This window comes from Ceratotherium simum, chromosome 8 (assembly GCF_057802395.1).
Source record: "Ceratotherium simum simum isolate JZ-2026a chromosome 8, ASM5780239v1, whole genome shotgun sequence".
NCBI lineage: Eukaryota > Metazoa > Chordata > Mammalia > Perissodactyla > Rhinocerotidae > Ceratotherium > Ceratotherium simum.
The window spans coordinates 7,111,684-7,130,478 of NC_141907.1; the positions used below are offsets into that span (position 1 = coordinate 7,111,684).

General features: G+C 42.5%; 1 protein-coding gene across 2 annotated transcripts in view; it reads left to right on the forward strand.

Moving 5' to 3' along the window:
* The window catches only part of STX18 (syntaxin 18), a 133,810-nt gene that overhangs the window by 85,947 nt on the left and 29,068 nt on the right, over positions 1 to 18,795 (forward strand). For both annotated transcript variants that reach the window (XM_087434911.1, XM_004432267.3), the window contains exons 4-6: positions 357 to 434; positions 600 to 666; positions 14,580 to 14,695. In XM_087434911.1, coding sequence (XP_087291037.1) covers positions 357 to 434; positions 600 to 666; positions 14,580 to 14,695 — 261 coding nt within the window. The remainder of the gene's footprint in view (positions 1 to 356; positions 435 to 599; positions 667 to 14,579; positions 14,696 to 18,795) is intronic.

Here is an 18,795-nt window from a genome sequence, read left to right on the forward strand (position 1 = left end):
GCAGAGGGAGTGTGTGGTTTGAGTTTGATTTAAATATGTTACTTGAAGGAGCATTGGATGCTGTTAATACGAAAGGGGTCAGCACTCAGGGAGTGGGCCGTGTCAAATACGATCCCCACATGCTGTAATAAACCATCAGTTGTTGTCTGTAGTTTCTCTACAGGTTTAATCTTTCAGTCTCGTAAAAGCCTAATAAATCCTACTGTTTTAAAAATGTAATGGTACTGACACAAGACTTGTTTTATAGCTGTATTTTAAAAATACTTTCAGTAAAGAAACTGTTCTAAGGAAGCTGATGAATTGTTCCTCAGCATAATTGAGTACAAAGACCTGACTGTTGTCCTTTTCTGTTACAGCCCACAAGGAGATACATTCCCAGCAAGTGAAGGAGCACAGGAGTGCTGTTGTGGATTTCATTGAAGATTACTTAAAAAGTATTTCATTTTATCTTAAAGGTCAAATGTGGCATTTCACAATAGATGTGATGCAAAATTTAGCTTTGCTAGCTGAAGACTTTAGTGTCTCATTATATTTAATGATACCTTTGCCTGAGAAACAGTTTTAAATGGTCTCTGTTCTGGTATTTTCCCCTGCAACAGGAGTGTGTAAACTTTACTCAGAACAAAGAGCCATCCGAGTTAAACGAGTGGTGGATAAGAAAAGATTGTAAGTATTGTCTCCCTTGATGTTCCTTAATTAATAATAGTAACAATAATAATAGCAACTCAGGTTTATAGAACACTTATGCTTTAAAATGTACAATGCGTGAATTTCTTCACAAAATGCCATAGCTCGTGCTTGTTGAGCACGTGCCGTGTGCAGGCTCTGTGCTAGACACTTTATGAGATGATGACACCCTGTGAGGCAGGGACTGTTATTATCCTCACCTTACAGATGGGGAGACTGAGGCTCGGGAAGTTAGGCAACTCACCCAAGATCCCACAGCCCGGAGGTGGTAAAGCTGGCATTTGAGCCCAGGCTGTTGGTCCAAAAACCGTGCCCTTGCCCATCTTGTCTTAAGAACCCTATGAGGCAGGCACAGTTTTAGCCATTTTACCTGTGTCTCTTTGACCCCCATGCCCCTCCTCCTTGTCTCTGAAAGTGTCTTCCTGAGGGAAGAGGGAAGAGCTGGAGCACAGTCATCAGTGCTCCCCTGCGAGGCCTTCCTCAGGTCATCTGCAGCTCCCTCCTAAGGAGCACTCACTTGATGCCAGGGGCTCCGAGGATGCACCCCACTCTAGCCCCCAACCCCCTTGCATAACAGTGCAAGTACAGTTATGAGCCCCCTTTTGCAGGTGAGACACTAACCTCCAGCAGGTTAAATGACTTGCCCAAGGTCACTCAGCCAGGAGGCAACAGAGCCAGACTTCAGTATTTCCCGTGGCAACTGTCTGTCCCCCTATTTGTCCTCCCCATTGGGCTGCTAGCTTTGAGAACACAGGGACTGAGTCCTCAAAGCTGCTTTCCTTGCAGCTGCTCAGCCAGCCTGAGATTGGATTCCTAAGTGAACAGGAGTGCTGGCTCCAGGCTCCCACTCTTGACCACTTGTAAACTGGCTTTGGAAAGATTTTAGGGTGTTCTTTCAGGAGATAACATTACATACTGTTTTAGGACAAATTTTCTTAATTCTTATTGTGTCAGGGTCCCCAGCACCAGCCTCAGGTTAGGTGATTCTCTGGGAGGACTCACAGGACTCAGCATATAGTCCTGCTCATGGCTGTGATTTATTACAGTGAAAGAGTGCAAAGCAGACAACAAGGGAAAGGCGCATGGGCGAAGTGCAGAGGAGACCAGGAGTCACAGATGTGCCTTGTGACAACTCGTGTGAAGTGTCCACCAGGGAAGCTCATAGAGACTCACTGCCCAGGGATTTTACTGGGGCTGGTCATATGGGTACCTTCTGACTGGAACACACCAAAACTCCAGACTCCCAGAAGGAAAGCAGGTGTTCAGCATACACCACATTGTTTGCACAACAGTTTAAGCACGTGAGCTGCTCTTCGCATTTAGGGTGATGGGAGCTCTCCCCAAGTTCAAGTTCCCAGACACCAGCCAAGGGCTGAGCTTGTAAGCAGGCCTGTCTAAGGGTAGTGGTCTCAGGCCTGCTGTGTTAACACACTTGTGAAACAGATTTGAAATTGTAAGTGCCAACAAATAGAAGCATTTGTGGAGGATAGTAAGTAGACAAGTCAAGTTACCTGTCAGCAAATAGTTAACTGAGAGCAGAGGCAGAGAGAAGCAAGAGATAAAGTCACTGCCCTCAAGGAGCTTAGTCAGACTAGGTTGCTATTAAATTTGAAAAATTAGCCAGCTTAATCAGGCTTCGTGCTAATTAGTGAAACCATTAGCAAGTTCAGAGGGGGTAACGGTACTACTGAGTAGTATAGCATAGTGTGTAAGAGCTCAGACTCTGCAGCCAGAGCATGTGTTCAAATCCTGGCTCTGCCACTTACATGCTGTGTGATTTTCGGAAGATTGCTTAATTTCTCTGTGCCTTAGTTTCCTCATTCATAAAATGGAAAAATTCACAATACCTGTCTTGTTGGGTTGTTGTTATCTTTGTTGAGAACAAAATGACTTGGTATAGGTAAAACACTTGTAGTGAGGAGTTACTATATGTTAACTTGTACTGTTATCTACTGTTAAGCATTTAACAAATGTCGGGCAGTGTGTTAATGTATGTCATCTAATCCTCACAACCACTAATAAATATTAGTATCCCATTTTATAGAGGAGATTGAGGCTCAGAGAATTTGGGTTACTTGTCCAGCATCATGCAGCTGAACTAAGATTTGAACGTCGGGGTACCCGGGGCAGATTTCTCAAACAATGGGCTTTGATTGGATGTTGCAAGGAAAGACTGGGTAAGTGGTTAGAAAGGGAGAAAGCAGTCCAGGCTTGGGGAGGAGTGCGGGCAGAGTGTTTGCCCCTAGCAAGTCCCCGAGGGGGAGGGTAGGGCTCTGATGATACGTGCTTTACCATCAAGATGGCGTGGTGCTCACGGGGTCTCACCCACCAGAGGGAGAGATGCCAATCTCTGCTTGCTTATCCCAGGTGGACCCTGACACTGGAGGCTTAGTAGGTACCCCAGGTAAAGTAAGAAGAGCCTTTTGCTGCTGCCTCCTCAGGTCCTGGTTCTCAGCAGAGGTTTCGACAAATTAAGATCAGTCAGATGGGAATTGTTCTCATTTAGACAGTGAATTGAAGTACAGACTTGTCTCCTGCCAAATAGCTGCCCTGTGCCAATTACTTGGAGCAAAAGATGGAAATAACTATGTGACCCCTCGCAATGTAGTCCAGCCCTCCCTTCTAGTTCTTTCCTCACCTTGCCCCTGAAGGCATTAGCCTAAAACATACATATAATTTTATCACTGCCTTGCTTCCATGTCTCACGAAGGCTAAACTTCATACATGGCATTCAAGGGCTTTGTTGGGGGCATAAAAGAAATATAAGAGTACGCTTGGCTCTGTAATATTAATCACTTTTCTCTAATATGTACATAGGGCTTCATTCAAGGTTTGCAAAGAACTTCTTCCACGTATTTTCTTGTTTCAGAACTGAAAAATCTGTTTCTCTCCCTCTTTTCTACCTTCTTCTGTTCTTAAATTTTAAATAGAATCCCAAGGTTTTTCAAATAAGGGACCTGGAAACAGATGTTGGCCAGGTGGAAGTTGTGGTGATTGCGGTTATCAAATGCTCAGCCTTCAGTTACAGAAATCAGTTTAAATAAATCATGGAGCATAAACTGATCTTTCTTATGACTTTTTAAAAAATTGCTTTTTTTTAAATTGCCTTCAACTAGTTAATTTGTAATTTCCCTGAGGATCTCAATAGACATTCCGTGTATAATTAGATCCATTTTTATCACTTAAAAAAAAAAAACGCTCAACTTTGTCTAAGTCTGCTGCATTGCAGTCTTTTATTCATTGTAAAATGAAAACTGGCACATTAGCATACTCTGGATACAAAGGATGACAGACATTAAAGGAGCCCTTTATTTAAAAGACAAAAAAGCCCATCTCCTTTCTGAGCAATTCAGTCCTGCAGCCATGGAGTAGGGCAGAGTCAGGTGGGTGTCTGCAGTGTTGGGGAGCCGAGAGTTCCCAGAGCAGGTCAGAGCCCAGCAAGGAGAGGGGTGTATCCATGCAGGGAGGAGTGGCAGTGGAGATGGCAGGTTGGTTATAAACAGGGCAGTTGATCAAATAAGTAAATGTATAAGGATAATGAAGCCAGATTTCACACTGTTGGGAAAGTGAAAGGGAAAAAGTCAGAATGAAGCCTGTGGTGTTGGACTGGAATAAAAGGTACTGGTGTGAACTCATGGTTTGCAATTTACGTAGATAGATATAGAAATAAATATGGTAGTAAATGTATGTTTACGTATGCAAGTGCACGCATATATTTTCTGGCTCGGCAACTGAGAGGGCATGGAAGCAGTGCCACCCCAATAGCAACAAGCATACTTAGCACTTGGATCTTGACTTCTAAATAACAATTTCAGCTTCCAGGAACCAGGGCTCCGTAGAGAAATGGCTGATTCCAGGGCTGGGTCAAGGAAAGTATAATATGAGCCTGGAACATTTTGTCGTACCGGAAAGCAAGGAAAGGCTCAGAGAATGATGGGGACATGAGAAGGACACAGGCCAGTTTGAAGCGGCTTCCACTGGCCAAATTAGAGACAATTTGAGCATCAAAATAAATGATAATAGCAGATTATAACCTGTTGAATAAAATAAGACATTAGGAGTCTTTCTAGATAGGAATCAATAAATGCGTAAACTGAAAGTTTGAAATTGATAATTACATAGCATCAAAACACTGCCTACCCCAGTAGTTACTAATTACAAAGCGAGGAGTAACTTTACGGTGGGGAAGCCTGGCAGCCACCACCTTACTCAGGTGATCAAAGTGAAGTCATGCACAGCCTGATAGGATGCAGTGAGAAGAATATGAGTAGAATATCACTTTTTAATGCCAAAGATGCATAACCTGAATCCAACCATTGGGAAAGGTCAGACAAACTCACATTGATGCATGTCTTACAGAATAACTGGCACATTATTTTATATCAAGGTTAGGAAGCTCAAGGAAAGACTGAAGAAGTGTTCAAACTGAAGGAGACTAAAGAGAAATAACAGTAGATGCAATGCGTGATTCTGAACTGGATCCTTTTGTTATAAAGGATATTATTGCGATAACTGGTGAAATTAGAATGGAGTCTGTGGAAAGAATGGAAGTAATGTATTGATGCAAGTTTCCTGATTTTGATGGTTGTACTCAGGTTCTATCAAAGAATGCTCTTGTTTTTAGGAAATACTAAAATATTCAGCGGTGAAGGGGCATCAGGTTAGCAACTTACTCTCCCATGGTTCAGGAAAAAGGATTCTTTGTACTGTACTTCAGACTTTTCTGCCTGTGATTGTTTCATAACAAAATAAATTAAAAACCACAAAATACCATCTCACTCTTATTAGAATGGCTCAAATAAAAATGACAGAAGTTGGGGAGGATGTGTAGCAACTGGAACTCACATCTATCACGGGCGGGAGTATAAAATAGTTCTTTATTAGAAACAGCCAAATAATTCTCCCAAGTTAAATGACCATCCTTTGACCCAGCAGTTTCACTCCTGGTTCCCTATGCCTAGGCTGTCCTTTCTGCCCTTCTGTGCCTGGCAAAACCTTACTCGTCTTTCAAGAGCTTGCCTAAGTGATACCTACCCTATGAAGCCCCCAGTAACTTCTACACTCTGGATTAGTAATAGTAAGAATTTGTAAAGTACTTACATTTTATGGGGCACTTTTTTTGTCTACTGTGTTATTTAGTCTTTGCAACAACTCTGAGTAGTAATATTATTGCAAGGATACTGGAAGCTAGGTTTCTTATTATCAAAGAAATGGAAGGAAGAAAGCCAGAATGAATGCTGTTTTCTTGGGTTTGAATGAAAGATACTAAAAGCAACCTCACAGGTAAGGAAACTGAGGCCCAGCACTTAGAAGGTGAGCCAGCACAGTGCCTACTGCGTGCCAGCCTCTATGCTAGGTACGTTCTCGTGGGTGATCACGTTCAATTTCATAAGAACTCTTTTAGAAAGGTGCTGTTTTCTCCACTTTGCAGGTGAAGAAAACTTAAGCAAAGAGGATAGGGAAAAAAAAAAACCTATCACATTGCAGATAAGTGGCAGACTAGAGGTCACACTGCAAATAAAGTGGGAGACTAGATGCCACACTGCAAATAAGTGACAGACTAGAGGTCACACTGCACATAAGTGGCAGACTAGAATTCAAGCCCACTTTTGTCTCCAAACCCCATTTCTAAATGTATCTTTCTCAGGCAGGCGGTCAGCCAAGGGTTTAAGGACCCAGTCTCCACCTGTCATGGGATTTGTGGAATTACTGGAGTGACTGTCCACCAGGATAGTCTAGCAGGACATCAGGTCCGTCCTCCTGAGCAACGTGGCAGAGGAGAGGGCTGTCTAGCACTCAAGCAGCTTGTGGCTACCACCCCGAGACTCCTCCCCTGCTGACTCCTTAAATCCCTCCCCCTCCATAGCACCAACCTAGATCAGCACTAGTTGGGCCAGCCATTAGGAAACCCTGCTGAGTCCCTTGTACAGATTACAGCAGTGTGCCCCCTTCTCTGAATTTTTTGAATTATTGATGGGTTGTTTCAGCTGTTTTCTTCTGTTCTTCCATTAGTTTGCATCTTGTCAGAATAAAAAATGTAGATTGCTTTAGGATTTCACAAGAAATTTTCTTTATCAAACCACTCTGCCTTTTCTTATTCCACGGTAATAATAGGAGCAGGAGGAGTGGTAGTAATAGCTGATTTTTTCAGCTCTATTGACTGTGCTAATTATTTACATATAAACCAGTAGAAAGATACTCTTATAGCCCCATTTTACAGATGAGAAAACAGGCTAAGAAATGTTAAGTCACTTGTCATTTAGTAACTAGAACACAGAAAATTCTGGCAAATGGATGTCTTGTTCATTTCAAGTTAGTTTGAAAATTGGCTAATGTGTCAGGTTGCCAAGTACTAAATCTCAAAACTAATATTTGAGGTAAAATGTGAGGAAATAGGGGGGCCGGCCGGGTGGCGTAGCGGTTGGGTGCGCATGCTCTTTTTCGGTGGCCCCGGGGTTCGCAGGTTTGGATCCTGGTTGTCAGGCCATGCTGTGGCGGTGTCCCATATAAAGTAGAGGAAGATGGGCACAGATGTTAGCCCAGGGCCAGTGTTCCTTGGCAAAAAGAGGAGGATTGGCATCGGATGTTAGCTCAGGGCTGATCTTACTCAGACACACACAAAAAAATGTGAGGAAATAAGTAATAAATTTAATAATCATGTTTATATACTTAATGTCAAACAATAAATCCTCAGTTTACTTTTAAATAGGTTTCTCTTTTCAGTTATGATTTTAACTGGCTTTTTTTGCTTGTCAATTTTTTTTAGATTTATCCGTCTTGTGTCTATCAGTAATTTGTTCATCTTTATTGCTGAGTAGTATTACGTTGCATGAATATGCCACAGTTGGTTTATCCATTCTCCTGTTGGTGGACATTTGTTTGTTTCCACTGTTTGACTGTTATGGACAAAGATGTCGTGAACATTCTTGTACAGGCCTTTGTGTGGATATATCATTTCATTTTTCTTAGGTAGACACATGAAGTAGAGTTGCCTGTCATAGTGGAGATGTTTCTTAAACTTAATAAGAAACTGCCCTAGGTCCTCCAAAGTGGTCGTCCTGTTTTACACTCCTACCAGCAGTGTGTGAAAGCTCTACATCTTCACCGTGATTGGGTGTTGATATTGTTTTAAACCATTCTGGTGGGTGTGTGTCTTGGTATGTCATTGTGGTTTTATTTCCTCATGTTGTCGGACACCTTTTCATGTGCTTATTGACCATTCATACATTTTCTTCTGTGAGGTGTCTGTTCAAGTCTTTTACTTGTTTCTTTATTGGATTGTATGTTTTTTTTTTGTTAACTTGTATAGGAGTTCTTTGTATATCCTACAGACAAGTTCTTTGTCTATGTGCTGCAAATATTTTTTCACATTCTGTGGCTTGTCTGTTCGTCTTCTTTGTGTGTGTGTGTGTGTGTGTGTGAGAAAGATTAGCTCTGAGCTAACGTCTGTGCCAGTCTTCCTCTATTTTGTATGTGGGTCACTGCCATAGCATGGCTTGACTAATGGTATAGTTCTGTGCCTGAGATCCAAACTGGTGAACCCGGGCCGCTGAAGCAGAGCATGCCAGACTTAACCACTGTGCCACGGGGCTGGCCCCTCTATTCATTTTCTTAATGGTGTCTTTTGATGAGTAGAAACTTTTAATTTTGAGGAAGTCCAGTTTATCAATTTTTCCTTCGTCTGCCCCAAGGTTGCCAAGATATTCTTTTATGTTTTCTTCTAGAATTGTTATGATTCTAGGTTTTATATTGAAGTCTGTCATCTATCTCAGATTAATTTTTTTGAAAGAGTGAGATGGGGCTGAGGTTCATTTTATTCCATACAAATAACCACTTATTCCAGCAGTATTTGTTTAAAAGACTTTCTTTTCCTCCTTGAGTTGATCTGGCACCTTCATCAAAAATCAATTGACTATACATGTATATGTCTGTTTCTGGACTCTGTTCAGTATCATTGATTGGATTATCATTGTTCCAGTACCACACTGTGTTGATTACTGTGGCTTTGTAGTAAGTCTTGAAGTCAGCTAGTGTAAGTCCTCCAAATTTCTGTTTCTTCAATTCTGTTTTTGCTATTCTAGATCCTTTGTATATTTCCGTATATATTTTAGAGACAGCTTGTCAATTCCTTCAGAAAACCTGGGATGTTTATAGGAATTATATCGAATCTATAGATAAATTTAGGGAGAATGGGCATCTTAATTTCTGTCTACAAACGTGGTATATCTTTCCATTTATTTCTATCTTTAACTTTATTTTTAAATTTCTTTTTCTCAGCAATATTTTGTCATTTTCAGTGTAGAAGTCTTGCTCATCTTTTGTTATGTTTTTTCCTGGATTTTTTGATGCTGTTGTAAATGGTATTTTATTAATTTTCTTTTTCAATTCTCATTGCTAGTGTATAGAAATACAATTGAGTTTTCTATATTGATCTGCTTTCCTGCAATCTTAATAAATCCACATATTAGTTCTAGTAACTTTTTTGTAAATTCTATGTAATTTTATACATAAGCAATCATACTATAAGTAAATAACAGTAGTTTTAGTTTTTAATCTTTATGCCTTTTATTTTCTTTTTCCACTTTATTGCACTGCTTAGGACCTGGGCCTCCAGTACCATGTTGAATAGAAGTGATTAGAGTGGACATCCTTGCCTTGTGATTAAAGGGCAAGGATTTAATGCTTCACTATTAAGTGTGATGTTAGCTATAGGTATTCTGTAGCTTCTCTTTATCAGGTTAAGGAAATTCCCTTCTTTGCTAGGGGTTCCCAAAACTACCTTCAAGTTCAGAGATTTGCTAGAAGGACTCACAGAATTCATAAAAGCTGTTATACCCATGGTTATGGTATATTACAGTGAAAGGACACAGATTAAAATCAGCAAAGGGAAGAGGCACATAAGTCAGCACCCAGGAGAAACTAGATGCAAGCTTCCAGGTGTCCTCTCCCGGTGGAGGAGTACACGCAGCGCTTAATTCTCCCAGCAACAAGAATGTGTGATGTGTGACAACACCTACAGTGTTGTCAACCAGGAGGCTTACTGGAGCCTCGTCCAGATTTTCAGTGGGGGTCAGACGTGTAGGCATGAAGCCCCTGAGTAGCTGACCGTAGTTGCTCCGTCTCCAGCCCCTCCAGAGGTCAAACTCGTAGAGCTTGGTCCAAGGCCCCCATCACAAATCACATTGTTAGCATAAACTGTCTGGTGTGGTCTAAGGCCACAGGTATACAAAGCTACTCTTACCAAGTGGGATATTCTGCGAGCTTAGAGGTTATCTCCCGGGAACTGGCCCAGGGCCAGAGTCTTTGTAATGTGTAGAGTTGGAACACCCCAAACTTGCTGAGTCAGTCCTTTCCTGCACACCTTCTAGTCCTAGTTTGCTGAAAGTTTTTATCATGAAAGAATCTTGAATTTTTCAAAGCTTTTTCTGCGTCAAATGAGATGATCATGTGGTTTTCTTTTCTGTTATTATGGTATATTACATTGATTGATTTTCAAATGTTAAACCAACTTCACATTCCTGGGATAAACACCACTTGTCATGATGCATTGTTGTCTTTATATATTGTTAAATTCAGATTGCATATATTTTGTTAAGGGTGTTTGCATTTATGTTCATGAGAGCGTTTGTCTAATTTTCCTTTCTTGTAATTATCTGTGTTAGGTTTCCGTATCAGAGTAATGCCGGCCTCGGTAAATGATTTTGTAATTGTTCTCTCTCCTCTGTTGTTGTTCAGGTCTACTCTATCCTTACTTTAGTCCTCATCTTAGGGAAAAACATTTAGTCTTTCACCATAAAGGGTGATGTCAGCTGTAGGTTTTCTGTAGATGTCTTTTGTCAGAGTAAGGAAGTTCCTTTCTGTACACACCTGTCTCCACCTCGCTTGATTGCTCCACAGCAGTGTATAAAGGTTTCTTCATTCCTTTTTACAGCTCCATGGTACTCCAGAATTTATTCAGCCAGTTCTGTGTTTGACATAGGGATTTTATAGGGATGTTCTGACATAGGGATTGTTTCCAGGCTTTTGCCATATTAAAATTGAATTACAATATTGCTGCAATGTGTCTTGCACATACCTTTTCATATTATTGCTGTGTTTTTGGGATAGATTCGTAGGAGTGAGATTGCTGGGTTAGAGAGTAAGTAATGTAATTTTGCTAGATATTACCAAATTCCCCTCCATAGGAGTCAACACCATTTGGCATTCATACCATCAGTATATGAAAGTGCCTGCGTCTCCACAACCTGACCAACCCACTATGTCTTCAGACATTATTTTTTGCCTATCACAATAGGCAAGAAATGGTGTCTTTGTGTAGTTTTTAATATGCATTGTCTTATTATAAGATTGAGCATCTTTTCATGTTTAACAGCTATTTGCTTTGTTTTTCTGTGAACTCTCTTGTCTAGTGTACTACGAGGTTGTTGTCTTTTTTCCCTCTTTTTACTTTACTTATGGTGTTTGTTTTTTAATAAACTTTATTTTTTAGAACAGTTTTAAGTTCCCAGCAAAATTGAGCAGAAAGTACAGGGAATTCCCATATATCCCCTGTCCCCGCTCACTCATAGCCTGCCCCACTGTCAACATCCCCCACCACTTAACACTGTTTTTTATCATGCAAAACTATGTATTTTTTAAATTTTGTGTAGTTAAATTTATCAGTGTTTTCCCTTATTGCTTCTGGATTTTGAGTCCTAGTGAAGTGTTTTCCAATCCTAAGTTATAGAAGAATTCATCCATGTTTTTTTCTTGCATGTGGTTCATTTTTTATGTCTATATCTCTGGTGCATTTGGAATTTATCTTGGTGTACAGTGTAAGGAAAGGAAACACTTTCATCCTTTTCCCATGTAACTACCTATTTATCCCAGCCCCACTTATTAAATCTTTGTTGTATACTAAATATCTATATACAGTTGTCTATTTTTGAATTTTCTATTCTGTTTCATTGCTCTATCAATCTTTTCATGTTGTAATATCACACTTTCTTTTTTAGAGTTTTCCTGGCTATTCTTCTCCCCTACCTCCCACCACATTTTGTTATAAACATTTTAAAACATTTAGCAAAGTTAAATTTTACTTTGAACACCCATATAGCTACCCCCTAAATTTTACCATTTACATTTAACCATACTTGCTTCTTTCACCCGTCTATCCTTTTTATGTTCGTTTAGCCCTGCAAACATCAGTATACTTCCCTTTAAATACTTCAGCATGCAAATCACTAACTAGAGGTCAATATTTGTTTACAGATATTCTGACCATTCTTGCATGTTTCCAAATGAATTTCATAATTGACTTGTCTGACTTCAGGATGGGACCACATTACATTTATGAATTAACTTAGGGAGAACTAACATCTTTATGATGTTTCTTTTTTCTATCCAAGAATATAATATATTTTTTAATTTGTTGCAATATATTTTTGTATCTTTCAAGAATATTTTTTAGTTTCTCACATATGGATTTTGGACTTTTCTTGTTAAGTTAGTGTATGCTGCAGTTTTTGTTGTTATTGTTAGTTTTTTGTCTTTTGTTTGGGCTGTCGCAAATGGGATTTTCTCTTTCATTGTATCTTCTAACTGTAAACCAGTTACTTTTTGATGAACATTTAAGTCATTTTTTTGTTATTGTAAGCAGTGTTCTGATGAATATCCTGTAGCTATATCTTTGTGCATATTTGTGATATTTAGAATAGCAGATTGTATTTTCCAAAGATGACTGCACCCAAATATATCCCATCCTACGTGCTCTTCTTAAAATGTGATGATGTCACTGCTTCACTGAGAGGGAGAGGTGAGGTCTGTGTTCCCTCTCCTTGAACCTGAGTGGACCATTGCCACTACCTGGGCAGTAGAATATGGCGGAAATGACAGTGTATGACTTCTGAAGCTAAGTTATAAAAGGCATCGAAGCTTCTGCCATAGTCTCTGGGACTGCTCGCTCTGGGGGAAACAAGCTGCCATGCCAGTCACACACACACAGCCCCATGAAGAGGACGTGAGGCTCCCAGCCAGCACCAACTCATGGCCATGTGAAGGACTCTCCTGGGAAGTGACTCCTCCAACCCCAGTCAAGCCTTCAGATGATGTGGTCCCAGGTGCACCCTCATGAGAACCCTGAGTCAGAACCGCTTAGCCAAGCTGCCCCCAAATTCCTGACCCCAGAAACGCTGATAGATGGTAAATGATTATTGTTGTTTCCAAGGCACTAAGTTTTAGACTGATTTCTTACTCAGCCGTAGTAACTAGAACACTTAGGAAGATTGATATTATAGTTAGTTTTGAAAATTCTTTTGTTGATGTTGTAGAGGAGCATTTCCTAAACAGCCTTTCTTGGAACACTAGTCTTATAGAAAAACTATGAAAATGATCCCTCCAGTCAGATTATTTGGAAAAGACATCCTTTTTGGAAATTCAAAATGTATTTTAGTGTATTAAAGGCTCTGAAAAGTTGTAGAGTAAAATACCCATCTAGCTTTGACTCAGTTTTCTCAGACTCAGTTGGCCACAAAAGTCCTTTCTTATGGAACATAGTGGGTAGAATCTCCTCTCCATGGAGCAATTGTTAAGACCATGGCCTCTGAGCTAGGTTCCCTGACGTCACATCCCAGCCCAGCCATTTACTAACTGTGTGACCTGAGCCAGTTTCCTAACTTCCATATACTTAAGTTTCCTCCTCTGTAAAAAGGTCATTAATACTGGTACCTACCTTATAGGGATATATGGCATTAAATAAATTTATCCATATAAAGTCCTTACAAAAATGCCCAATACATAATAAGCCCTCAATAAATGTTAGCTGGCATTAATATCATCCTTTTATGTATTTACATTGTTCTTTTTATTTATATGTCTCTGCCTAGTAATATGGAATTTGTCATAGCTCTTGTTAGCAATCTGCCTATACTTTTCATAGTTCTGTGTGTATTCCAATAAACCTGTTACAAGGCCCATTGTTTTATAGCCAAAAATTTTTCTCTCTTACTAGCCGTTTACTGACAATTATAAAGCATCCATTCATTCAACCTATATTTATTAAACACCGAATGCCAGGCACTCATCTAGGATCTAGGGCTCTGTGACAAACACAACTGATAAAGTCAAGGACCCTGCTCTCAGAGCATGCACTCCAGTGGAGCGAGACAGACCAGTAACAAGTCAGCTAGCAGGGTCATTCCAGACGGTGGTGACGGCTATGAAGAAGACACACAGATGCTGTGGGACAGAGTAACGGAAGGAGGCCTTTAGTAGATGGGAAAGTCAGAGAGGGCCTCTCTGAGTAGGTGAGATGGAGCCCGGCCCTGAAGGTGGACACTAACAGAGCCGTGGGAGGTGTCCTGAGGCAGACGCCAAGTGCAGAGGCCTTGCTTCCTAAGACAGGTCAGTTCCATCCAGTGGATAGGTAAAGATTTGTGCTTTCAGAGTTAAATTACTTATGTATTGTATATATGTACATAATGCACGTGTGTGTATTCAGCAGTGATTTTCATTGGTGTAAAACCACTGTCTTCCTGGATTTGTTGAACTTGGAACAGTCAGCTTTTGCTGCCTGTTGTCAGCATGTGGGGCGTGTTGTCAACATGTGTTGAGTGTTGTCAGTACGTGGGGCGGGCTCGTGCGTTCTTTCCTTCAGCACATACTGACCGCACCCTGCCCGCTTGCTGTGGTGGGGGAAGCATAGTCCTCACCCTGCAGACAGTGACACCAGTACCTTGTAACAGGTGTCCTGTGAGAGGTGTGTTAGATGGTCACTGGGCCCAGAGGCAGCAACTCTGCTCTCCAGTAGAGGGCAAAGAACAAGTGTGCAGGGGTCACATGTGACTCCCTTCTGTTGTCAAAAAAGAATCCTGTTGTGTAAGTAAATTATATGATTGCTAATTATTTATTTTTAGATCTAAGCTGGAACCAGAACCAAGCACAAAGACAAAAGAATCCATGCTTTCTGAGAAAGTTTCACAGAATCCTTCAAAAGACTCTGAAGAAAAGCCTGTCACGGAAGAATATCCAGGTATGAATTAAAATCAAAATCTCACCTTGCATCTCTTCCTTATGACATATTGGTAGAAATACAAAGCAGAAAGAGAGGGCACACAATCCCAGACATCTTCTGGTGTTTGTACTTGCATAGAGCAAAGGACACACGGAGGTGGCAGCCTTTTTTCTGTCACACTTGGATCTTATTGACTGCTGCTGGGGCAGGGCGGGAGGACTCCCTCAGTCACCTGGGAGCTGGCAGGATCCAGGAGAAAGGGCCTGACATCACTGTGCATCAGTGGGGTGGGGACTGGAGACTTAGAATCACGAGGAAATATCAGAGACCTCTGCTCGAGGAGTCTTGCACGTCAGTCTCAGGACCCCTGCACGCATGTGGTGCACTGTCCCAGTGATCTCGGGGCACTGACCCTGCGTGGAGCTGACCAGCCTGCCTCGGGGTGAGGCGTGTGATTTCAGCAGCCTTCCATAGCCAATTGAGCTAACAGGATAAAATGCAAGTCTGGGTTTATGTGCTTCATGTCTTCGTGTATACTAGAAGTCCCATGACTTAGAACAGCCCCGGACACACAATGGATGCTTAATAAATACAAGATCTCCACAAAGTCTGGAGACACGGGAATATACATGTTGTCGTGGACATCTTCAATCTGTGTGTCAGCCAGTACAGCCACCCTCTGTAGGGACTGCACGCTCAGTTTGCTGTGTTTCAGAGGTGTCGCAGGGGTGGGATCTTGCTTTGCATGAATCCCAGGATGATGGCACACTGAGGCCCGAGAGTCTTCCTTAGCCGCCTCTTTTGTATTATCACAATGGCTCTCATTTACTGCATGTCTCTCAGATGCTAGGCACTGTCCTGAATCTTGACAGACATTACCACCATCCTTACAGCTGCCTGCTGGGATGGGTTTCATGAACCTCTTTTTTTCAGATGAGCCTTCTGAAAGGCACTGAGAGGCTGGGTAACTTGTGGATCTGTGCTGCCTCTCTGTCTAATTTATTTCCTCTGTTTTTACAAACACGGGAATTCAGAATGCATCATAGATTGTGAGCCTGAAAGATGCCAAAGGGCTGTTCTGTAGTTGAAAACAACTTCAGTGGGGAGGGGCAAGGAGACTGACATTTAGTGCGCCCCACTGTGCTGTCACATGCCAGGGGTGTCAACAGATTGAATCTTATTGTCTTTTGAGGTGTTACTGTCATCATTTTATGTGTGAGGAAACAGAGCTTTGAAGAGATTATATAACCTGTTCAAAGTCAGACAAGAAAGGGGTGGCCCTGGGATTCCAGGGCAGTCACTCTCTTTGTAGAGCCTGAGCCCATCCCATAGGCCAGAGGCCCTGCACAGCTCCTGTCTCCACTTGTCCCCAACGAGGGAAAACCCCAACCTCACCCACAAAGTAGCAGGGCCCTGCTTTTCATAAGACAGGACGTAGGGATATCATGTCTGAATTTACTCATGCCAGACACAGCATACTCATTTACTCATTCATACATTCATTCAAGAAATATTGTTAGGACTGATGAGAGTGGGGAGAAGCCGGTGCCAATTCTTGGGTCCCAGCAGAGGGTCGATCTCCTGTGAGGAGATTGAGCCAGTCTGCCCTTGTGAGGCCCCGAGCCCACACTGAGGACTGTTGTGCGGCTCCTGTACTGGGTGCTGGGGATACAGCAGTGAGAAGAAAAGTAGGGAAACAGGTGTCATGGAATAGTTACACAGATGGGTGTACAATCACCATGTGAGCTCTGAGAGAGGGGTCCTGGTAATGGGAGAGACCTGGCCTGTCAGAGAGGTCGGAGACCTTGATGTTTCAGTAAAGACCCCAGGGCGGTGAGCAGTGAGCCCTGTGGCTTTCTTGGGGAAGAGTGTCGCAGGCAGAGGGAGCAAGAAGTGTAGAGGCCCCAAGACAGGAGCATGCCTGCATGGCTGAGAAGCAGCTTGGAGGCTGGAGAGCAGGGGAGAGAGCAGAGGGACACGAGGCAGGAAGCACCAGGGCACTAGGTCATGGAGGGCCTTCCAGGCCGTAGGAGGACTGGGGCTTGTCCTCTGGATGAGGTGGAAAGCTGTGGAGGTTTGCACAGAGGACTGTCACAGCTGACTATGTTTGAGGAGAGTTCCTCTATTCAAATAGGACATCAAGAAGAGAAATAGGGACACTTAGGAGGCTGCTAAAGTTACCCCAAAACAAGGTAATGGTGCACTGTACCAAGCATGGTAGCAGGGAAATGGGGAGAAGTGGTGGAATTCTGGGTGTATTTTGAAAGTAGAGCCACAGAATCTGCTTTCTGGATGTGGGGCCTGAGAAGGAGAACCGTCAAAGAAGGCTGCAGGGTTTTGGCAACTGGAAGAAGGTTGCTGCCCTTTACTGAGATCTGGGAGACTGTGGAGGGGCAGGCTGGGGACTGGTTAGATCAGGAACTCAGTGTGGGCCATGTTCATCCTGAGATGCTGGCAGAGATGTTGAGTAGGGAGTTGGGTTTATGAGTCTAGAGGTCAGGGGACGGGTCTGTAGATAGCATGGATCCCAAGAGGCATGAAGGTAGATAGAAAGATGGAAGACTAAGCCCTCCCAACACTTCCCGTCTTCCCTGCTGTGTCTTTCTCCCCAGCACTTACCATTACCCTTCTGTGTGTTTTACTTATTTATATTCTTTATAATCTGTCTCCCCTACTAAAGTGTTAAGTTCCATGAGGACAGGAATTTCTGTATTTTATTCACTGCTGTAACACTGGCGCCCAAAACAATGCCTGGCGTATAGGAAGTGCTTAATAAATCTAAAACAAATGAAGGGGGCTGGCCCGGTGGCATAGAGGTTAAGTTCGTGTGCTTTACTTTGGCGGCCCGGGAGTTCGCAGGTTCGGATCCTGGGCGCGGACATGCGCACCGCTTATCAACCCATGCTGTGGCAGGTGTCCCACAGCCAATCTTCTCAGCAAAAAGAGGAAGATTGGCAACAGATGTTAGCTCAGGGCTAATCTTCCTCACCAAAAAAAAAAAAAAAAAAAAGAAAAGAAAAAAAATGAAGGGAGAAAAGGAGGAAGACTCCATTTGGAATAGTGATTGTTGGGCCGGCCCTGTGGCTTAGCGGTTAAGTGCGCGCGCTCCGCTGCTGGCGGCCCGGGTTCGATCCCGGGCGCGCACCGACGCACCGCTTCTCTGGCCATGCTGAGGCCGCGTACCACATACAGCAACTAGAGGGATGTGCAGCTATGACCTACAACTATCTGCTGGGGCTTTGGGGGAAAAAATAAATAAATAAAATTATAAAAAAAAAAAAAGAATACTGATTGCTCTTAGTTGCTGTGGAAGTGTTTCCTCACACAGATGGAACCTACTGCCTCTGAGAGGTAGAAAATAAATGGTCAGAGTGAAAGAGTGCTGTTCCTCACGGTTTGTATTTTTATCTTATAGTCAGTATTTGCATGTTTATAATCACCAGGTTATCTCCTGACTTAAAGCAGCCCACCCAGTATTAAAGGAGAACTCTCCAGTTTAGTTCTGGTCAGCGTGTAGGAGACAGAATGGTATGATGAAGAGTGTCTCTTTGGAGGCAGTCTAGATCCCAGCTCCAGCACTTACTGGCGCTTCTGAGCACCAGTTCCTCCATTTTTGAAATGAGGGCAGTGATACCTGCCTTTCAGGGATGGGAGAGGAGAAACGGGAGCCATTAGTGTTGCCCTCGCCGGCTACACTCCTCGCACCTTGGACGCTTCCCCCACCTGGTCCTGACACGTCTTTCTGAGACGCCCTATGGCCAGTCCTCTCCTGCCTGTCCGCCTGCTTCCTGGCACCTGCAGCTGCTGACTCAGCCTCACTGTCCCCCATTCCACCAGACCACCTCCCCCTTCACGGTCATTCGATGATGCTTCTTACCTAGTCATCTCTTCCTTGGTTACGTGGAGTCCCAAAGGGTAATAAAGTCTGAAGTGTCACTTATTAAAAAGATACACCATTTACTGTATGTAAAAAATCTTGCATATATAACAGATTTTTTTATAGTTCATTTTGTTTGTTTTTCCCAAAAGAAAGCTATTGTCATTGCTGTATCCCACCTTTATCTATTTCCTGTTCATAGAGGTGTGCCATTCCTTTCCCCTGAGTGGAAGAGAAGGAA